Source organism: Pseudophryne corroboree, assembly GCF_028390025.1.
Source record: "Pseudophryne corroboree isolate aPseCor3 chromosome 3 unlocalized genomic scaffold, aPseCor3.hap2 SUPER_3_unloc_67, whole genome shotgun sequence".
In the NCBI taxonomy this organism is placed as follows: Eukaryota; Metazoa; Chordata; class Amphibia; order Anura; family Myobatrachidae; genus Pseudophryne; species Pseudophryne corroboree.
In genome coordinates, this window is record NW_026967560.1 from 553,346 (window position 1) to 576,720 (window position 23,375).

Here is a 23,375-nt window from a genome sequence, read left to right on the forward strand (position 1 = left end):
ATTCTGCTGTGTGCCTGCTGCGGGAGCACGCCATTCTGCTGTGTGCCTGCTGCGGGAGCACGCCATTCTGCTGTGTGTCTGCTGCGGGAGCACGCCATTCTGCTGTGTGTCTGCTGCGGGAGCACACTCATTGACACACCCCTCATTGACCAGTAATAAGTAGCCCCCGCCCTCGCTGTTCAGGTGTCGCTCTGGGGGTATTTTCCCCTCATTGACCAGTAATAACTAGCCCCCGCCCTCGCTGTTCAGGTGTCACTCTGGGGGTATTTTCCCATCATTGACCAGTAATAAGTAGCCCCCGCCCTCGCTGTTCAGGTGTCCCTCTGGGGTATTTTCCCCTCATTGACCAGTAATAACTAGCCCCCGCCCTCGCTGTTCAGGTGTCCCTCTGGGGTATTTTCCCCTCATTGACCAGTAATAAGTAGCCCCCGCCCTCGCTGTTCAGGTGTCCCTCTGGGGTATTTTCCCCTCATTGACCAGTAATAAGTAGCCCCCGCCCTCGCTGTTCAGGTGTCGCTCTGGGGGTATTTTCCCCTCATTGACCAGTAATAAGTAGCCCCCGCCCTCGCTGTTCAGGTGTCACTCTGGGGGTATTTTCCCATCATTGACCAGTAATAAGTAGCCCCCGCCCTCGCTGTTCAGGTGTCCCTCTGGGGTATTTTCCCCTCATTGACCAGTAATAAGTAGCCCCCGCCCTCGCTGTTCAGGTGTCTCTCTGGGGGTATTTTCCCCTCATTGACCAGTAATAAGTAGCCCCCGCCCTCGCTGTTCAGGTGTCGCTCTGGGGGTATTTTCCCCTCATTGACCAGTAATAAGTAGCCCCCGCCCTCGCTGTTCAGGTGTCACTCTGGGGGTATTTTCCCCTCACTGACCAGTAATAAGTAGCCCCCGCCCTCGCTGTTCAGGTGTCACTCTGGGGGTATTTTCCCCTCATTGACCAGTAATAAGTAGCCCCCGCCCTCGCTGTTCAGGTGTCGCTCTGGGGGTATTTTCCCCTCATTGACCAGTAATAAGTAGCCCCCGACCTCGCTGTTCAGGTGTCTCTCTGGGGGTATTTTCCCCTCATTGACCAGTAATAAGTAGCCCCCGCCCTCGCTGTTCAGGTGTCGCTCTGGGGGTATTTTCCCCTCATTGACCAGTAATAAGTAGCCCCCGCCCTCGCTGTGCAGGTGTCGCTCTGGGGGTATTTTCCCCTCATTGACCAGTAATAACTAGCCCCGCCCTCGCTGTTGAGGTGTCACTCTGGGGGTATTTTCCCCTCATTGACCAGTAATAAGTAGCCCCCGCCCTCGCTGTTCAGGTGTCGCTCTGGGGGTATTTTCCCCTCATTGACCAGTAATAAGTAGCCCCCGCCCTCGCTGTTCAGGTGTCGCTCTGGGGGTATTTTCCCCTCATTGACCAGTAATAAGTAGCCTCCACCCTCGCTGTTCAGGTGTCACTTTGGGGGTATTTTCCCCTCATTGACCAGTAATAAGTAGCCCCCGCCCTCGCTGTTCAGGTGTCTCTCTGGGGTATTTTCCCCTCATTGACCAGTAATAAGTAGCCCCCGTCCTCGCTGTTCAGGTGTCACTCTGGGGTATTTTCCCTCATTGACCAGTAATAAGTAGCCCCCGCCCTCACTGTTCAGGTGTCACTCTGGGGGTATTTTCCCCTCATTGACCAGTAATAAGTAGCCCCCGCCCTCGCTGTTCAGGTGTCACTCTGGGGGTATTTCCCCTCATTGACCAGTAATAAGTAGCCCCCGCCCTCGCTGTTCGGGTGTCACTCTGGGGGTATTTTCCCCTCATTGACCAGTAATAAGTAGCCCCCGCCCTCGCTGTTCAGGTGTCACTCTGGGGGTATTTTCCCCTCATTGACCAGTAATAAGTAGCCCCCGTCCTCGCTGTTCAGGTGTCACTCTGGGGGTATTTTCCCCTCATTGACCAGTAATAAGTAGCCCCCGCCCTCGCTGTTCAGGTGTCACTCTGGGGGTATTTTCCCCTCATTGACCAGTAATAAGTAGCCCCCGCCCTCGCTGTTCAGGTGTCACTCTGGGGGTATTTTCCCCTCATTGACCAGTAATAAGTAGCCCCCGTCCTCGCTGTTCAGGTGTCACTCTGGGGGTATTTCCCCTCATTGACCAGTAATAAGTAGCCCCCGCCCTCGCTGTTCAGGTGTCACTCTGGGGGTATTTCCCCTCATTGACCAGTAATAAGTAGCCCCCGCCCTCGCTGTTCAGGTGTCTCTCTGGGGGTATTTTCTCCTCATCGACCAGTAATAAGTAGCCCCGCCCTCGCTGTTCAGGTGTCTCTCTGGGGGTATTTTCCCCTCATTGACCAGTAATAAGTAGCCCCCGCCCTCGCTGTTCAGGTGTCGCTCTGGGGGTATTTTCCCCTCATTGACCAGTAATAAGTAGCCCCCGCCCTCGCTGTTCAGGTGTCGCTCTGGGGGTATTTTCCCCTCATTGACCAGTAATAAGTAGCCCCCGCCCTCGCTGTTCAGGTGTCTCTCTGGGGGTATTTTCCCTTCATTGACCAGTAATAAGTAGCCTCCACCCTCGCTGTTCAGGTGTCACTTTGGGGGTATTTTCCCCTCATTGACCAGTAATAAGTAGCCTCCACCCTCGCTGTTCAGGTGTCTCTCTGGGGGTATTTTCCCCTCATTGACCAGTAATAAGTAGCCTCCACCCTCGCTGTTCAGGTGTCGCTCTGGGGGTATTTTCCCCTCATTGACCAGTAATAAGTAGCCCCCGCCCTCGCTGTTCAGGTGTCTCTCTGGGGGTATTTTCCCCTCATTGACCAGTAATAAGTAGCCCCCGCCCTCGCTGTTCAGGTGTCACTCTGGGGGTATTTTCCCCTCATTGACCAGTAATAAGTAGCCTCCACCCTCGCTGTTCAGGTGTCGCTCTGGGGGTATTTTCCCCTCATTGACCAGTAATAAGTAGCCCCCGCCCTCGCTGTTCAGGTGTCACTTTGGGGGTATTTTCCCCTCATTGACCAGTAATAAGTAGCCCCCGCCCTCGCTGTTCAGGTGTCACTTTGGGGGTATTTTCCCCTCATTGACCAGTAATAAGTAGCCCCCGCCCTCGCTGTTCAGGTGTCTCTCTGGGGGTATTTTCCCCTCATTGACCAGTAATAAGTAGCCCCCGCCCTCACTGTTCAGGTGTCACTCTGGGGGTATTTTCCCCTCATTGACCAGTAATAAGTAGCCCCCGCCCTCGCTGTTCAGGTGTCACTCTGGGGTATTTTCCCCTCACTGACCAGTAATAAGTAGCCCCGCCCTCGCTGTTCAGTGTCGCTCTGGGGGTATTTTCCCCTCATTGACCAGTAATAAGTAGCCCCCGTCCTCGCTGTTCAGGTGTCACTCTGGGGGTATTTTCCCCTCATTGACCAGTAATAAGTAGCCTCCACCCTCGCTGTTCAGGTGTCACTCTGGGGGTATTTTCCCCTCATTGACCAGTAATAAGTAGCCCCCGCCCTCGCTGTTCAGGTGTCTCTCTGGGGGTATTTTCCCCTCATTGACCAGTAATAAGTAGCCCCCGCCCTCGCTGTTCAGGTGTCACTCTGGGGGTATTTCCCCTCATTGACCAGTAATAAGTAGCCCCCGCCCTCGCTGTGCAGGTGTCGCTCTGGGGGTATTTTCTCCTCATTGACCAGTAATAAGTAGCCCCCGCCCTCGCTGTTCAGGTGTCACTCTGGGGGTATTTCCCCTCATTGACCAGTAATAAGTAGCCCCCGCCCTCGCTGTTCAGGTGTCACTCTGGGGGTATTTTCCCCTCATTGACCAGTAATAAGTAGCCCCCGCCCTCGCTGTTCAGGTGTCTCTCTGGGGGTATTTTCCCCTCATTGACCAGTAATAAGTAGCCCCCGCCCTCGCTGTTCAGGTGTCACTCTGGGGGTATTTTCCCCTCATTGACCAGTAATAAGTAGCCCCCGCCCTCGCTGTTCAGGTGTCACTCTGGGGGTATATGAGAATGACTGCAGGTGAAATGCGAGGGCCTATAACATCCAGAGCCGCGCGTTTCACATCCTCCGCGTATACATTCCCATAATCCCTTTCACCATACAGCATACACAATCCGTGGTCCTTGTCATCACTGCGGCAGTTCTCCGGGAGGATCATATCATGGGGCGCTGCATATGGCGAGACCTAGTCCTGCACAGAGCGTCACCCAGCACCTGACACATTATTACAGGAGGTGACATACATGACCACACATTATCCAGTACATGACCATGACATTATCCAATCTCTGGTCTCAGCAATGCTGGGGTACCTATAGAGAGGTAATGAGTATAATGAGATACTGGCAGCAGTCTGCCTATTAGGGGTATTACAGATTGTCCTTACCTCTCTGCTGTGGTGTGGAACCGCAAGAGAGAGTCTCCAATAGGAAGCTGACTCAGCTCCAGGTGTTTCCATCCTGTACGCACCGCACCCACCTCACCCTCACCATATCGGGGTACAACACCCCCAATATATGTGCTGCCCGCAGTCTGTGCACAGGATTACTGAGCCATGCAGTGTATGTAATGTGAGCACCCCCAATATTTGTGCTGCCCGCAGTCTGTGCACAGGATTACTGAGCCATGTGGTGCATGTAATGTGAGCGCCCCCAATATAAGTGATGCCCGCAGTCTGTGCACATTATTACTGAGCCATGCGGTGCATGTAATGTGAGTACCCCCAATATTTGTGCTGCCAGCAGTGTGTGCACAGGATTACTGAGCCATGTGGTGCATGTAATGTGAGCGCCCCCAATATAAGTGATGCCCGCAGTCTGTGCACATTATTACTGAGCCATGCGGTGCATGTAATGTGAGTACCCCCAATATTTGTGCTGCCAGCAGTGTGTGCACAGGATTACTGAGCCATGCGGTGCATGTAATGTGAGCACCCCCAATATTTGTGCTGCCAGCAGTGTGTGCACAGGATTACTGAGCCATGTGGTGCATGTAATGTGAGTGCCCCCAATATAAGTGATGCTCGCGGTCTGTGCACAGGATTAATGAGCCATGCGGTGCATGTAATGTGAGCGCCCCCAATATATGTGATGCCCGCGGTCTGTGCACAGGATTACTGAGCCATGCGGTGCATGTAATGTGAGCGCCCCCAATATATGTGATGCCCGCAGTCTGTGCACAGGATTATTGAGCCATGCGGTGCATGTAATGTGAGCACCCCCAATATTTGTGCAGCCCGCAGTGTGTGCACAGGATTACTGAGCCATGCGGTGCATGTAATGTGAGCACCCCCAATATATGTGCTGCCTGTGGTCTGTGCACAGGATTGCTGAGCCATGCGGTGCATGTAATGTGAGCACCCCCAGTATTTGAGCTTCCCGCGGTCTATGCACATTATTACTGAGCCATGTGGTACATGTAATGTGAGCACCCCCAATATTTGTGCTGCCCGTGGTCTTTGCACAGGATTACTGAGCCATGCGGTGCATGTAATGTGAGCACCCCCAATATATGTGCTGCCCGTGGTCTGTGCACAGGATTACTGAGCCATGTGGTGCATGTAATGTGAGCGCCCCCAATATATGTGCTGCCTGCGGTCTGTGCACAGGATTACTGAGCCATGTGGTGCATGTAATGTGAGCGCCCCCAATATATGTGCTGCCTGTGGTCTGTGCACAGGATTACTGAGCCATGTGGTGCATGTAATGTGAGCGCCCCCAATATATGTGCTGCCTGCGGTCTGTGCACAGGATTACTGAGCCATGTGGTGTATGTAATGTTAGCACCCCCAGTGTTTGTGCTGCCCGCGGTCTGTGCACATTATTACTGAGCCATGTGGTGCATGTAATGTCAGTGCCCCCCAGTATATGTGCTGCCCACGGTCTGTGCACAGGATTACTAAGCCATGTGGTGCATGTTATGTGAGCACCCCCAGTATTTGTGCTGCCCGCAGTCTGTGATTACTGAGCCATGTGGTGCATGTAATGTGAGCACCCCCAATATTTGTGCTGCCCACGGTCTGTGCACAGGATTACTGAGCCATGCGGTGCATGTAATGTGAGCACCCCCCAGTATTGTGCAGCCCGCAGTCTGCGCACAGGATTACTGAGCCATGTGGTGCATGTAATGTCAGTGCCCCCCAGTATATGTGCTGCCCACGGTCTGTGCACAGGATTAATGAGCCATGTGGTGCATGTAATGTGAGCACCCCCAGTATTTGTGCTGCCCACGGTCTGTGCACAGGATTACTGAGCCATGCGGTGCATGTAATGTGAGCACCCCCCAGTATTTGTGCAGCCCGCAGTCTGTGCACAGGATTACTGAGCCATGTGGTGCATGTAATGTCAGTGCCCCCCAGTATATGTGCTGCCCACGGTCTGTGCACAGGATTACTGAGCCATGTGGTGCATGTAATGTGAGCACCCCCAGTATTTGTGCTGCCCGCGGTCTGTGCACAGGATTACTGAGCCATGTGGTGCATGTAATGTGAGCACCCCCAGTATTTGTGCTGCCCACGGTCTGTGCACAGGATTACTGAGCCATGCGGTGCATGTAATGTGAGCACCCCCCAGTATTTGTGCTGCCCGCGGTCTGTGCACAGGATTACTGAGCCATGTGGTGCATGTAATGTGAGCGCCCCCAGTATATGTGCTGCCCGCGGTCTGTGCGCAGGATTACTGTGATATTCAGGTGTGTAGCAGTAGTAGTAAGTGTCACATTTAGGGAACAAGCGCCAATGGCAGGTTTATATGGAAGCCCAGAAGTGACAATCCCCTGATCACTCCCAGCAGCTGTGCCCCATACCAGAGATATCGCCCGGGGGAGGTCTCTCTTCAGCTGTAACTGCAGCTCAAAGTCCTTCTCCAGCTTCAATAACTCCAAACGCTGCAAATGGACATAAAGAGTTATAGTGTCGTATATCACACCGTATGTAGAGCCTCCAACACAATTTATTACCACTTATTTATATAGCGCCCACATATTCCGCAGCGCTGTACAGAGAATGTGTCAATCACTCACATCGGTCCCTGCCCCTGTGGACCCGTAGCTGGACATGCACCAGAACGATATCGTTCCAACCTGCAACTAGTAGTAGTTGTAGTAATAGCAGTAGTAATAGTAGTATTGGTAGTAGTGTAGTAGTAGTAGTAGTGGTGGTGGTAGTGGTAGTAGTGGCAGTAGTAGGAGTGGTGGTAGTAGTGGTGGTAGTAGTAGTGGTGGTGGTAGTGGTAGTAGTGGCAGTAGTAGGAGTAGGAGTGGTGGTAGTAGTGGTGGTAGTAGTAGTAGTGGTAGTGGTGGTGGTAGTAGTAATAGCAGCAGTAGTAGCAGCAGCAGTATTAGTAGTAGCAGTAGTAGTGGTGGTAGTAGCAGTGGTAGTGGTGTTAGTTGTAGGAGTAGTAGTGGTGGTAATAGTAGTATTGGTGGTGGTGGTAGTAGTAGCAGCAGTAGTAGGAGTAGTAGTAGTGGTGGTGGTGGTGGTAGTAGCAGCAGCAGTAGTAGTAGTGGTGGTAGTAGTAGTAATAGCAGCAGCAGCAGTGGTAGTAGTAGTAGTAGTAGAAGTAGTAGTACTGGTAGTAGGAGTAGTAGTGGTGGTGGTAGTAGTAGCAGCAGCAGTACGAGTAGTAGTGGTAGAAGTAGTAGTAGTGGTAGTAGTAGTGGTAATAGTATTAGTGGTGGTAGTAGTAGGAGTAGTATTAGTGGTGGTGGTAGTAGTAGTAATTGCAGCAGCAGCAGTGGTAGTAGTAGTAGTAGCAGCAGCAGTGGTAGTAGTAGTGGTGGTAGTAGCAGCAGCAGTGGTAGTAGTAGTAGTAGCAGCAGCAGCAGTGGTAGTAGTAGTAGTAGTAGCTCAGCAGCAGTACGAGTAGTAGTCGTGGTAATAGTAGTGGTGGTGGTAGTAGTAGTGGTACTAGTAGTAGTATTAGTGGTGGTAGTAGTAGTGGTAGTAGTAGTAGTAGCAGCAGCAGTAGTAGTAGTAGTAGTAGTAGTAGTAGTAGTAGTGGTGGTAGTAGGAGTAAGTAGTAGTATTAGTGGTGGTGGTAGTAGCAGCAGTAGTAGTGGTGGTGGTAGTAGTAGTGGTAGTAGGAGTAGTAGTAGTAGTAGTGGTGGTAGTAGTAGTAGTGGTAGTAGGAGTAGTAGTAGTAGTAGTGGTGGTAGTAGTAGCAGTGGTAGTGGTGGTGGTGGTAGTAGTAGTGGTAATAGTAGGAGTAGTAGTGGTGGTAGTAGTAGCAGCAGCAGTAGTAGTAGTAGTGGTAGTAGTAATGGTGGTAATAGTAGTGGTGGTGGTGGTGGTAGTAGTAGTAATGGTGGTAGTAATAGCAGTAGTAGCAGCAGCAGCAGTAGTAGTAGTGGTGGTGGTAGTAGTAGTAATAGTAATAGTGGTGGTGGTAGTAATAGTAGTGGTAGTAGCAGCAGTAGTAGTTGTAGTAGTAGGAGTAGTGGTGGTGGTGGTAGTAGTAGCAGCAGCAGCAGTAGTAGTAGTAGTAGTGGTAGTGTTAGGAGTAGTAGTGGTAGTAGTAGGAGTAGTAGTAGTAGTGGTAGTAGCAGCAGCAGTAGTAGTGGGAGTAGTAGTGGTGGTGGTGGTGGTAGTAGTAGGAGTGGTAGTAGCAGCTGCAGCAGCAGCAGTAGTAGTGGTGGTGGTGGTGGTAGTAGTAATGGTGGTAATAGTAGTGGTGGTGGTAGTAGCAGCAGCAGTAGTAGTGGTGGTGGTAGTAGTAGTAGTAGTAGTAATAGTGGTGGTGGTAGTAGCAGCAGTAGTAGTTGTAGTAGTAGTAATAGTAGTGGTAGTGTTAGTAGGAGGAGTAGTGGTGGTGGTGGTGGTAGTAGTAGTGGTAGTAGTAGCAGCAGTAGTAGTAGTAGTAGTGGTGGTAGTAGTAGCAGCAGCAGCAGTAGTAGTGGTGGTGGTAGTAGTAGTGGTAGCAGCAGCAGTGGTAGTAGTAGTAATAGTGATGGTAGTAGTAGTGGTAGTAGTAGTAGCAGCAGCAGCAGTAGTGGTGGTAGTAGTAGTAGTGGTGGTAGTAGGAGTAGTAGTGGTGGTGGTAGTAGCAGTAGTAGTAGTAGTAGCAGCAGCAGCAGCAGTGGTAGTAGTAGTAGTAATAGTGGTGGTGGTGGTAGTAGTAGTGGTGATAGTAGTAGTAGCAGTAGGAGTAGTAGTGGTGGTAGTAGTGGTGGTGGTAGAAGTAGTGGCGGTAGTAGTAGTAGTGGTGGTAGTAGTAGTAGTGGTGGTGGTAGAAGTAGTGGTGGTGGTAGAAGTAGTGGTGGTAGTAGTAAAAGTAGTAGTGGTGTTAGTAGTAGTAGTAGTGGCGGTGGTGGTGGTAGAAGTAGTGGTGGTAGTAGTAGTGGTGGTGGTAGTAGTAGGAGTAGTAGTGGTGGTAGTAGTGGTGGTGGTAGAAGTAGTGGTGGTGGTAGAAGTAGTGGTGGTAGTAGTAGTAGTGGTGGTGGTAGAAGTAGTGGTGGTAGTAGTAAAAGTAGTAGTGGTGTTAGTAGTAGTAGTGGTAGAAGTAGTGGTGGTAGTAGTAGTGGTGGTGGTAGAAGTAGTGGTGGTAGTAGTAAAAGTAGTTGTGGTGTTAGTAGTAGTAGTAGTAGTGGTGGTAGAAGTAGTGGTGGTAGTAGTAAAAGTAGTAGTGGTGTTAGTAGTAGTAGTAGTAGTAGTAGTAGTGGTGGTGGTAGTAGTAGCAGCAGCAGTAGTAGTAGTGGTGGTAGAAGTAGTGGTGGTAGTAGTAAAAGTAGTAGTGGTGTTAGTAGTAGTAGTAGTAGTAGTGGTGGTAGTAGTAGCAGCAGCAGTAGTAGTGGTGGTGGTAGTAGTAGTAATAGTGATGGTGGTAGTAGTAGTGGTAGTAGTAGTAGTAGCAGCAGCAGCAGTAGTGGTGGTAGTAGTAGTAGTGGTGGTAGTAGGAGTAGTAGTGGTGGTGGTAGTAGCAGTAGTAGTAGTAGTAGCAGCAGCAGCAGTGGTAGTAGTAGTAGTAATAGTGGTGGTGGTAGTAGTAGTGGTGATAGTAGTAGTAGCAGTAGGAGTAGTAGTGGTGGTAGTAGTGGTGGTGGTAGAAGTAGTGGTGGTAGTAGTAGTAGTGGTGGTAGTAGTAGTAGTGGTGGTGGTAGAAGTAGTGGTGGTGGTAGAAGTAGTGGTGGTAGTAGTAAAAGTAGTAGTGGTGTTAGTAGTAGTAGTAGTGGCGGTGGTGGTGGTAGAAGTAGTGGTGGTAGTAGTAGTGGTGATGGTAGTAGTAGGAGTAGTAGTGGTGGTAGTAGTGGTGGTGGTAGAAGTAGTGGTGGTGGTAGAAGTAGTGGTGGTAGTAGTAGTGGTGGTGGTAGAAGTAGTGGTGGTAGTAGTAAAAGTAGTAGTGGTGTTAGTAGTAGTAGTGGTAGAAGTAGTGGTGGTAGTAGTAGTGGTGGTGGTAGAAGTAGTGGTGGTAGTAGTAAAAGTAGTTGTGGTGTTAGTAGTAGTAGTAGTAGTAGTGGTGGTGGTGGTGGTAGAAGTAGTGGTGGTAATAGTAAAAGTAGTAGTGGTGTTGTTAGTAGTAGTAGTAGTAGTAGTAGTAGTAGTGTTGGTGGTGGTAGAAGTAGTGGTGGTAGTAGTAAAAGTAGTAGTGGTGTTAGTAGTAGTAGTCTGATGGCAAATATTTAGTATCTCCTGAATGTATGTGGGAGGGACTGCAGCAGATATCTTCTATACATGCTGTGATCCCCCCATTCCCACAGGCAGACAATATAATACTGCCCGATTTACCAATATCCTGAATGAAAAGTTCTGGAGATTGACCTCAGCAGCTACAGCCATCTGAAGATGGCGCTAGCCCACTAGATACATTGGCCCGGTACAATTACATATTGCAATGCAATCCTGGGCACTAACATGGCACTGAATGTGTGATTAATGATGAATGGGCACCCTATTCCTCCATCTCCCACACTCTCTCCCCCCTCCTCACTCTCTCTCCCCCTCTCTCTCCCCCCCTCCTCACTCTCTCTCCTCAATCTCTCACCCTCCTCACTCTCTCCCCCTCCTCACTCTCTCTCTCTCCCCCCTCCTCCCTCTCTCCCCCTCCTCACACTGTCTCCCTCTGCTCACATTCGCACTCCCTCCTCCCTCTCTTCCCCTCCTTACTCTCTCTTCCCCTCCTCACTCTCTCTCCCCCTCCTCACTCTCCCCCCCTCTCCTCACTCTCTCTCCCCCTCCTCGCTCTCTCCACTTCCTCACTCTCTCCTCTTCTCACTCTCCTCCCCCTCCTCACTCTCTTTCTCCCCCTGACTCTTTCTCCTCTCTCTCCCCCTCCTCACTCTCTCTCTCCCCCTCCTCACACTGTCTCCCTCTCCTCACATTCGCACCCCCTCCTCCCTCTTCCCCTCCTCCCTCTCTTCTCCTCCTCCCTCTCTCTCCCCTCCTCACTCTCTCCCCCTCTCCTCACTCTCTCTTCCCCTCCTCGCTCTCTCCCCCTCCTCGCTCTCTCCACTTCCTCACTCTCTCCCCTTCTCCTCCCTCTCCCCCCTTCCTCACTCTTTCTCCTCTCTCCCCCTCCTCGCTCTTTTCCCTTCTCACTCTCTCCCCCTCCTAACACTGTCTCCCCCTCCTCACATTCGCACCCCCTCCTCCCCCTCCTCACTCACTCTCCCCCTCCTCACTCTCTCTCCCCCCACTCTCTCTCCCTCTCCCCCCTCCTCACTCTCTTTCCCCCTCACTCTCTCTCCTCACACTCTTTCTTTCCCCCTCCTCACATTCGCACCACCCTCCTCACTCTCTCCCCCCTCCTCACTCTCTCCCCCCTCCTCACTCTCTCTCCCCCTCCTCACTCTCTCTCCCTCTCCTCACTCTCTCTCCCTCTCCTCACTCTCCCTCCCTCTCCCATGTACTCTCTCCCCCCTACTTACTCTCTCTCATTGCCCCTCCTCACTCTCTTTGCCCCTCCTCACTCTCTCTCTTTCCCCCTCCTCACTCTCCCTCTACCCCTCCTCACATTCGCAACCCCTCCTCACTCTCTCTCACTCTTCGACATACTCACTCCCTCTCTCCCCTCCTCACTCACTCTCCCCCTCCTCACTCACCCCTCCTCACACTCTCTCCCTCTCCAATAAACTCTCACTTCCTCTCCCCCCTTCTCACGGTCTCTCCCTCCTCCTAACACTCTCTCCCTCCTCCTCACACTCTCTCCCCCCTCCTCCCTCCTCACACTCTCTCCCCCTCACATTCGCTCCCCCTCCTCACTCTCTCTCCCCCCTCCTCACTGTCTCTCCCTATCCCATGTACTCTCTCCCCTCCTCACTGTCTCTCCCTCTCCTCACTGTCTCTTCCCCTCTCCTCACTCTCTCCCCCTCCTCACTGTCTCTCCCTATCCCATGTACTCTCTCTCCCTCGGTGGGATGTACTAATTCTGAAAAACGAGATTTATGGTAAGAACTTACCGTTGTTAAATCTCTTTCTGCGAGGTACACTGGGCTCCACAGAGAATGACATTGGGGTGTAGAGTAGGATCTTGATCCGAGGCACCAACAAGCTCAAAGCTTTGACCTTCTTCCCAGAATGCATAGCGCCGCCTCCTCTATAACCCCGCCTCCGTGCACAGGAGCTCAGTTTTTGTTAACCAGCCCAATGCAGTAGCAGGAAAAGAGACGACATCGGTTAGTAGCCACATACACCACATTCTCACGACAGGAGAAGTGTCAGCGGCTAATGCCATACCAACCCAAAGAAGCTAAGTGCGTCAGGGTGGGCGCCTTGTGGAGCCCAGTGTACCTCGCAGAAAGAGATTTAACAACGGTAAGTTCTTACCATAAATCTCGTTTTCTGCTGCGGGGTACACTGGGCTCCACAGGGAATGACATTGGGATGTCCTAAAGCAGTTCCTTATGGGAGGGGACACTGTAGCGGGCACAAGAACCCGGCGTCCAAAGGAAGCATCCTGGGAGGCGGAAGTATCAAAGGCATAGAACCTTATGAACGTGTTCACAGAGGACCACGTAGCCGCCTTGCACAATTGTTCAAGGGTCGCACCACAGCGGGCCGCCCAAGAAGGTCCAACCGACTGAGTAGAATGGGACTTAATGGTAGCAGGAGCTGGACGGCCAGCCTGTACATAAGCTTGTGCAATCACGATTCTAATCCATCTGGCCAGGGTCTGCTTGTGAGCAGGCCAGCCACGTTTGTGAAAACCAAACAGAACAAAGAGAGAATCTGACTTCCTGATGGAGGCTGTCCTCTTCACATAGATACGGAGAGCCCGTACCACATCCAAAGACCGCTCTTTGGAAGACAATTCAAGAGAGGCAAAGGCCGGAACCACAATCTCCTGATTAAAGTGTAAAGAAGACACCACCTTAGGTAGGTACCCGGGACGTGTTCTAAGAACCGCCCGGTCACGGTGAAAAATCAGATATGGTGACTTACAGAACAAAGCACCCAAATCCGACACCCGTCTAGCAGAGGCAATAGCCAGCAGAAACAACACCTTAAGAGAAAGCCACTTAAGGTCTGCCGATTCAAGAGGCTCAAATGGAGACCCTTGGAATGCCTCCAGAACCACCGACAAGTCCCAAGGAGCCACAGGCGGGACATAAGGAGGTTGAATCCGCAACACACCCTGAGTAAATGTATGAACATCAGGTAAAGTTGCAATTTTTCTCTGGAACCAAACTGACAAGGCAGAAATATGAACCTTGATGGAGGCCAGACGAAGGCCCAAGTCCAGGTCCTGTTGTAGAAAGGTCAAAAGTTTGGCCGTACTAAACTTGTATACGTCATGATTATTAGTGGCGCACCAAGCAAAGTATGAATTCCAGACTCTATGGTAAATCCAAACAGAAGCCGGTTTCCGGGCCTTCAATATGGTTTGAATGACCGCCTCAGAAAATCCTTTGACCCTTAAGATGGAAGCTTCGAGAGCCACGCCGTCAAAGCCAATCGGGCTAAATCCTGATATACACAGGGGCCCTGAATGAGGAGATCTGGGCACTGCGGAAGTAGAAGGGGACACTCTATCGAGAGACCCTGAAGGTCTGAGAACCAATGACGTCTGGGCCACGCTGGAGCGATCAGAAGTGGGATTCCTCCTTCTTGCTTGAACTTCCTTATTACTCTGGGCAGGAGTGACACTGGAGGGAACACGTACGGCAGCCGAAAGTTCCATGGAATTACCAGTGCGTCTATGAATGCTGCTTGAGGATCCCTTGTCCTTGCTCCGAAGACCGGAACCTTGTGATTGTGTCAAGATACCATCAGGTCCACATCTGGAAGGCCCCACTTGTCCAAGAGGAGTTGAAACACTTCTGGATGGTGGCTCCACTCTCCGGCGTGTACGTCCTGACAACTGAGAAAGTCCGCTTCCCAGTTTAGGACCCCCAGAATGAACACTGCCGATATGGCTGGCAGATGGCGTTCCGCCCACTGAAGAATCCGTGATACTTCCCTCAATGCCATGTGGCTTCGAGTGCCGCCTTGATGATTTATGTAGGCCACCATGGTGGCGTTGTCCGACTGTACTTGAACAGGTCTGTTCTGTATTAAATGCTGGGCCAAGTTCAATGAGTTGCACACTGCCCGCAATTCCAGAATGTTTATTGGGAGGAGAGACTCTTCCTTGGTCCACCGACCCTGAAGAGAGTGTTGCTCCAACACCACGCCCCAACCTCTCAGACTGGAATCCGTCGTCAGAAGGACCCAGTTGGAGATCCAGAAGGGACGACCCCTGCTCAATCGTTGGTCCTGAAGCCACCAGCTCAGTGACAGACGGACCTCCGGAGACAAGGAGATCATTTGAGACCTGATCCGGTGAGGCAGGCCATCCCACTTGGCAAGAATCAGCTTCTGCAGAGGGCGGGAATGGAATTGAGCATACGCCACCACATCGAAAACCGACACCATGAGACCTAACACTTGCATTGCCGAATGTATCGACACTTGCGGACGAGATAGGAAGCATTGAATCCTGTCCTGAAGCTTCAGGACTTTCTCCTGAGACAAGAACAACCACTGGTTGTGAGTGTCCAACAACGCCCACAGGTGCACCATGCTCTGAGCAGGGACCAGAGAAGACTTCTTCCAGTTGATAAGCCACCCGTGGGCTTGCAGAAACTGGATAGTCAGATCCAGATGGCGTAGGAGAATTTTTGGGGAATTTGCCAGGATCAACAAGTCGTCCAGGTACGGTAGGATCCTGACCCCTTGACGGCGGAATACAGCCGTCATTACCGCCATGACCTTGGGGAAGACTCGCGGAGCCATGGTCAAACCAAAAGGTAACGCCCGAAATTGGTAATGGAGGTTGCCAACCGCAAACCTCAGGTACTGCTGATGCGACACTGCAATGGGAATATGCAGGTAAGCATCCTGTATGTCCAGGGAGACCATATAATCCCCAGGTTCCAAGGCCAGAACAATAGAGCGAAGAGTTTCCATTCGAAACTTGGAGACCCACACAAATTTGTTCAAGGACTTAAGGTTGAGAATGGGCCGGGATGACCCATTCGGTTTCGGGACTAGGAACAGCGGTGAATAGTACCCCTTGCTTCTCTGAGCCAGAGGCACCTGTACTACCACTCCTGTGTCCAGGAGGGACTGTACCACCGAATGAAGAGTTTTTGCCTTCACCTGATCCAAAGGGACGTCTGTCAGGCAAAATCGATGAGGGGGACGATTCTTGAAGGATACGGCGTAACCTCGAGTGATGACTTCCCGTACCCAGGCATCGGAAGTGGTCCTCAACCATTCCTGGGTATACCCTAGAAGTCGGCCCCCCACCCTGGGATCCCCCAGAGGGAGGCCCGCCCTGTCATGCGGCAGGCTTGTCAGTTTTGGAAGCAGACTCGTTTGGGTTTAGGCTTATTGGGTTTGGAAGTGCGAACCTGTTTCGGGCACGCCTGACCTTTTGCTTTCCCTGAAAGATGAAAGGAGCGAAAAGGAGTACTCTTAGCCTTCGGCACCGAATGAGCAGTACTAGGTAGACATGCTGTTTTAGCAGAAGCTAAGTCAGCCACTATCTTGTTCAGGTCTTCTCCGAAAAGAATGTCTCCCTTAAAATAAGAATTTACTTACCGATAATTCTATTTCTCGTAGTCCGTAGTGGATGCTGGGGACTCCGTCAGGACCATGGGGTTTAGCGGCTCCGCAGGAGACAGGGCACAATAATAAAAGCTTTAGGATCAGGTGGTGTGCACTGGCTCCTCCCCCTATGACCCTCCTCCAAGCCTCAGTTAGGACACTGTGCCCGGACGAGCGTGCATAATAAGGAAGGATATTGAATCCCGGGTAAGACTCATACCAGCCACACCAATCACACCGTACAACCTGTGATCTGAACCCAGTTAACAGTATGATAACAACGAAGGAGCCTCTGAAAAGATGGCTCACAACAAGAATAACCCGATTTTTGTAACAATAACTATGTACAAGTATTGCAGACAATCCGCACTTGGGATGGGCGCCCAGCATCCACTACGGACTACGAGAAATAGAATTATCGGTAAGTAAATTCTTATTTTCTCTAACGTCCTAAGTGGATGCTGGGGACTCCGTCAGGACCATGGGGATTATACCAAAGCTCCCAAACGGGCGGGAGAGTGCGGATGACTCTGCAGCACCGAATGAGAGAACTCCAGGTCCTCCTCAGTCAGGGTGTGCCCCTGACCAAGTAGCAGCTCGGCAAAGTTGTAAAGCCGAGACCCCTCGGGCAGCCGCCCAAGATGAGCCCACTTCCTTGTGGAATGGGCTTTTACTGATTTTGGCTGTGGCAAGCCTGCCACAGAATGTGCAAGCTGAATTGTACTACAAATCCAGCGAGCAATCGTCTGCTTAGAAGCAGGAGCACCCATCTTGTTGGGTGCATACAGGCTAAACAGCGAGTCAGATTTTCTGACTCCAGTCGTCCTGGAAACATATATTTTCAGGGCCCTGACAACGTCAAGTAACTTGGAGTCCTCCAAGTCCCTAGTAGCCGCAGGTACCACAATAGGTTGGTTCATGTGAAAAACAGAAAACACCTTAAGGAGAAATTGAGGACGAGTCCTCAATTCTGCCCTGTCAGAATGAAAAATTAAGTAAGGGCTTTTATATGATAAAGCCGCCCATTCTGACACACGCCTGGCTGAAGCCAGGGCTAATAGAATCTTCACCTTCCATGTGAAATATTTTAATTCCACAGTGGTGAGTGGATCAAACCAATGTGACTTTAGGAAACTCAAAACAACATTGAGATCCCAAGGTGCCACTGGGGGCACAAAAGGAGGCTGTATATGCAGTACCCCTTTTACAAACGTCTGAACTTCAGGCACTGAAGCCAGTTCTTTCTGGAAGAAATTCGACAGGGTCGAAATTTGAACCTTAATGGACCCTAATTTTAGGCCCATAGACAGTCCTGTTTTCAGGAAATGTAGGAAACGACCCAGTTGGAATTCCTCTGTAGGGACCTTCTTGGCCTCAGACCACGCAACATATTTTCGCCAAATGCGGTGAAAATGTTTTGCGGTTACATCCTTCCTGGCTTCGACCAGGGTAGGGATGACTTCATCTGGAATGCCCTTTCAGGATCCGGCGTTCAACTGCCATGCCGTCAAACGCAGCCGCGGTAAGTCTTGGAACAGACAAGGCCCCTGCTGGAGCAGGTCCTCTCTTAAAGGTAGAGGCCACGGTTCTTCCGTGAGCATCTCTTGAAGTTCCGGGTACCAAGTCCTTCTTGACCCATCCGGAACCACGAGTATCGTTCTTACTCATCTCCTTCTTATGATTCTCAGTACTTTTGGTATGAGATGCATAGGAGGGAACACATACCCTGACTGGTACACCCACAGTGTTACCAGAGCGTCCACCGCTATTGCCTGAGGGTCCCTTGACCTGGCGCAATATCTGTCTAGTTTTTTGTTCAGGCGGGACGCCATCATGTCCACCTTTGGTTTTTCCCAACGGTTTACAATCATGTGGAAGACTTCCCGCTGAAGTCCCCACTCTCCCGGGTGGAGGTTATGCCTGCTGAGGAAGTCTGCTTCCCAGTTTTCCACTCCCGGAATTAACACTGCTGAGAGTGTTATCACATGATTTTTCGCCCAGCGAAGAATCCTTGCAGTTTCTGCCATTTCCCTCCTGCTTCATGTGCCGCCCTGTCTGTTTACGTGGGCGACTGCCGTGATGTTGTCCCACTGGATCAATACCGGCTGACCTTGAAGCAGAGGTCTTGCTAAGCTTAGAGCCTTGTAAATTGCCCTTAGCTCCAGTATATTTATGTGGAGAGAAGTCTCCAGACTTGATCACACTCCCTGGAAATTTTTTCCTTGTGTGACTGCTCCCCAGCCACTCAGGCTGGCATCCGTGGTCACCAGGACCCAGTCCTGAATGTCGAATCTGCGGCCCTTTCATAGATGAGCACTCTGCAGCCACCGCAGAAGAAAACACCCTTGTCCTTGGAGACAGGGTTATCCGCTGATGCATCTGAAGATGCGATCCGGACCATTTTCCCAGCAGATTCCACTGAAAGGTTCTTGCGTGAAATCTACCGAATGGGATCGCTTTGTAAGAAACCACCATTTTTCACAGGACCCTTGTGCAATGATGCACTGATACTTTTCCTGGTTTTAGGAGGTTCCTGACTAGCTCGGATAACTCCCTGGCCTTCTTCTCCGGGAGAAAACATCCTTTTCTGGACTGTGTCCAGAATCATTCCTAGGAACATTAGACGTGTCGTCGGAAAAAGCTGCGATTTTGGAATATTTAGAATCCACTCGTGCTGTCGTAGAACTACTTGAGATAGTGCTACTCCGACCGCCAACTGTTCTCTGGACCTTGCCCTTATCAGGAAGGCGTCCATATTTCTTTTAGGAAGAATCATCATTTCGGCCATTACCATGGTAAAGACCCGGGGTGCCGTGGACAATCCAAACGGCAGCGTCTGAACTGATAGTGACAGTTCTGTACCACGAACCTGAGATACCCTTGGTGAGAAGGGCAAAATTTGGACATGTAGGTAAGCGTCCCTGATATCCAGTGACACCATATCGTCCTGGTTCGCTATCACTGCTCTGAGTGACTCCATCTTGATTTGAACCCTTGTATGTAATTGTTCAAATCTTTTAGATCTCACCGAGCCGTTTGGCTTCAGTACCACAATATAGTGTGGAATAATACCCCTTCCCTTGTTGTAGGAGGGGTACTTTGATTATCACCTGCTGGGAATACAGCCTGTGAATTTTTTCCCAATACTGCCTCCCTGTCGGAGGGAGACGTTGGTAAAGCAGACTTCAGGAACTTGTGAGGGGAAGACGTCTCGAATTTCCAATGTACACCTGGGATACTACGTGTAGGATCCAGGAGTCCACTTGCGAGTGAGCCCACTGCGTGCTGAAACTCTTGAGATGACCCCCCACCGCACCTGAGTCCGCTTGTATGGCCCCAGCGTCATGCTGCGGACTTGGCAGAAGCTGTGGAGGACTTCTGTTCCTGGGAATGGGCTGCCTGCTGCAGTCTTCTTCCCTTTCCTCTAACCCTGGGCAGATATGACTGGCCTTTTGCCCACCTGCCTTTATGGGTACGAAAGGACTGAGACTGAAAAGACTGTGTCCTTTTCTGCTGAGATGTGACTTGGGGTAACAAAAGTGGATTTTCCAGCTGTTGCCATGGCCACCAGGTCCGATGGACCGCCCCTTTATACGGCAATACTTCCATGTGCCGTCTGGAATCTGCATCACCTGACCACTGTCGTGTCTATAAACATCGTCTGGCAGATATGGACATCACATCTACTCTTGATGCCAGAATGCAAATATCCCTCTGCGCATCTCGCATATATAGAAATGCATCCTTAAAATGCTCTATAGTCAATAAAATATTGTTCCTGTCAAGGGTATCAATATTTTCAGTCAGGAAATCCGACCAAGCCCCCCCAGCGCTGCACATCCAGGCTGAGGCGATTGCTGGTCGTAGTATAACACCAGTATGTGTGTATATACTTTTTTGGATATTTTTCAGCTTCCTATCAGCTGGCTCCTTGAGGGCGGCCGTATCTGGAGACGGTAACGCCACTTGTTTTTATAAGCGTGTGAGCGCCTTATCCACCCTAAGGTGTGTTTCCCAACTCGCCCTCACTTCTGGCGGGAAAGGGTATACCTCCAATAATTTTCTATCGGAGGAAACCCACGTATCATCACACACTTTAATTTATCTGATTCAGGAAAAACTACAAGTAGATTATTCCCACCCTACATAATACCCTTATTTGTGGTACTTGTAGTATCAGAAATATGTAACACCTCCTTCATTGCCCTTAACATGTAACGTGTGGCCCTAAAGGAAAATACGTTTGTTTCTTCACCGTCGACACTGAAGTCAGTGTCCGTGTCTGTGTCTGTGTCGACCAACTGAGGTAAATGGGCGTTTTTACAAGCCCCTGACGGTGTCTGAGACGCCTGGACAGGTACTAATTTGTTTGCCGGCCATCTCATGTCGTCAACCGACCTTGCATCGTGTTGACATTATCACGTAATTCCTAAATAAGCCATCCATTCCGGTGTCGACTCCCTAGAGAGTGACATCACCAACACAGGCAATTTGCTCCGCCTCCTCACCAACATCGTCCTCCTACATGTCGACACACACGTACCGACACACAGCACACACACAGGGGATGCTCTGATAGAGGACAGGACCCCACTAGCCCTTTGGGGAGACAGAGGGAGAGTTTGCCAGCACACACCAAAAACGCTATAATTATACAGGGACAACCCCTTATACAAGTGTTTTCCCTTATAGCATTTTCACATATGTAATCATATCGCCAAATAAGTGCCCCCCCTCTCTGTTTTTAACCCTGTTTCTGTAGTGCAGTGCAGGGGAGAGCCTGGGAGCCTTCCTCACAGCAGAGCTGAGCAGGAAAATGGCGCCGTGTGCTGAGGAGAATAGGCCCCGCCCCCTAAAACGGTGGGCTCTTCTCCCGGAGTTTGTGAGATCTGGCAGGGGTTAAATACATCCATATAGCCTCAAGGGCTATATGTGATGTATTTTAGCCATAAAAAAGGTATAATACATTGCTGCCCAGGGCGCCCCCCCCAGCGCCCTGCACCCTCAGTGACCGCTGGTATGAAGTGTGCTGACAACAATGGCGCACAGCTGCAGTGCTGTGCGCTACCTTATGAAGACTGAAAGTCTTCTGCCGCCTGTTTCTGGACCTCTGGACCTCTTCAACTTCGGCATCTGCAAGGGGGGTCGGCGGCACGGCTCCGGGACGAACCCCAGGGTGAGACCTGTGTTCCGACTCCCTCTGGAGCTAATGGTGTCCAGTAGCCTAAGAAGCAAATCCATCCTGCACGCAGGTGAGTTTACTTCTCTCCCCTTAGTCCCTCGATGCAGTGAGCCTGTTGCCAGCAGGACTCACTGAAAATAAAAAACCTAACTTAAACTTTTATTCTAAGCAGCTCAGGAGAGCCACCTAGATTGCACCCTTCTCGGCCGGGCACAAAAATCTAACTGAGGCTTGGAGGAGGGTCATAGGGGGAGGAGCCAGTGCACACCACCTGATCCTAAAGCTTTTATTATTGTGCCCTGTCTCCTGCGGAGCCGCTAAACCCCATGGTCCTGATGGAGTCCCCAGCATCCACTTAGGACGTTAGAGAAAAGGGAGCACCTCCAGGGTTTTCTTAGAGTCCAGATCCACTGACCAGGACCGCAGCCAGAGAATCCGGCGCGCCAGTATGGACGTAGTAGGAGCCTTGGCCGCCAGAATACCGGCATCGGAAGCCGCCTCCTTAACGTAATGAGACGCTGTGACAATATATAACAGACATTGCCTAGCATGATCAGAAGCGTTGGAAGGCGACTCCGCCTCCAGCTCCTGAGCCCACGCTTCAACAGCCTTTGCAGCCCATGTCACTGCTATAGTGGGCCTATGCACCGCACCAGTTAGGGTGTAAATTGCCGTTAAACAACCCTCCACAGGCTTATCAGACGGCTCTCTCAGAGACGTGACGGTAGTTACCGGCAGAGCCGAGGATACCACCAGCCGCGCCACCTGCGAATCCACTGGCGGGGGTGTTTCCCAATTTTTACTTAGCTCCGCAGCGAGGGGGTAGCGAGCCAGCATCTTCTTGTGAGGCGTGAACTTCTTTCCTGGATTTTCCCAGGATTCCTGACGAATGTCAACTAAATGGTCAGAGTGAGGTAAAACTTGTTTAACCACCTTCAGACGTTTAAACCTGTCCGGTTTCTTAGGGGCAGCATCAGGCTCCAGGTCATCATCAACTTGAAGAATGAGCCTGACAGCCACTAACAAGTCAGGAACATCCACCTGCAAAACAACTTCCCCATCAGAAGCGTCAGGATCAGAATCTGTGGGGTCAGTATAAACGCCATCCTCATCAGACGAAGTGTCTGGGACGTTGGTGGATTGTGAGGAAGTAATTGCCCGTTTAGAGGACCCCTTGGTCTTAGGCGGGAGAGGGCTAGACTTTTGAGCAGTCAGTGATTGGTTCAATTGCTGTAACTGATTGGACAGTTGATCTGCCCATGGCGGGTTAACCGCAGGGACCATAAAGGGTTGTACCGGCACAGGAGGTCCCATAGGGGGCGTTAGTCTAGTTACCAGCGTATTCAATAGCATGGAGAAGGTAGCCCTAGGTGGGTCATTTTGCAACCACGTTGCTACAGTCCCACTGGGGGGTAAGGAACCCCCCCAGAACCTGAACCCTCAGCTGCTATGTTATCCTCAAATGTGTCTGCAGCATCACCACCACGCAATGTGGGATCAGTCCCAGCTCCGTTGCCCTTTGTAGCTGATATAATCAAAAGCTCAATGCAGGACAACTCAGTACAATATCCGCAGCACAATACCTGACAAGAACCCCCTGTGCAATGTAACAGCACAAACAGAGAATTCAAGAGCTATATGGTGACTAAAAATCACAGAGAAATATACACACTGAGTATATCCTGTGAACTATCTATATTAAATGATAAACCTGACGCACTTAGCCCACTCAGGTTATAGAATATAGGGATAGCAATCTGAGTGAGATACACGGAATGGAGGTCACACAGCAGCTATATGCACACACACACACACAGTCACATGTTAAATGAAGAAATTATGACATGCAATAAAACTGCACTGAGCTAGCATTACAGAGTAGTACTAAGTATAGCTATACACTGAATAGATATAACACTGCACAGTAAGAACTGGATGTATATCACAGGGTACTTGTACTATATAACCCTGACTAAATGCACTCTATCTTAACTAACACTGTCAGCAGACATGTAGAATACTTAAGTGTCCTGTAAAATGCACAGCGCTGACATGGGGGCGGCTTTACAGAGGAGGATTTGCCCAAACAGTCCCAGGATCAGCTCAGCTTGTCCTAATGGCGCCCAAACGCTGACAGGGAGTGAGAGAGAGAGATGCAGCTCCAAGAAGCGAACATTTACTCTAAATGGCGCCCTGGGGCTGGGGGAGGGGCTACAGGTCAAAGCCTTAT

At 50.8% G+C, this 23,375-nt stretch overlaps 1 protein-coding gene across 1 annotated transcript in view; it reads right to left on the reverse strand.

Moving 5' to 3' along the window:
- LOC134984583 (uncharacterized) overlaps window positions 1-23,375 on the reverse strand; it is a 146,448-nt gene that overhangs the window by 37,876 nt on the left and 85,197 nt on the right. Inside the window, exon 6 of the mRNA XM_063950135.1 lies at window positions 6,747-6,827. Within this exon, the coding sequence (XP_063806205.1) occupies window positions 6,747-6,827 (81 nt within the window). The remainder of the gene's footprint in view (window positions 1-6,746; window positions 6,828-23,375) is intronic.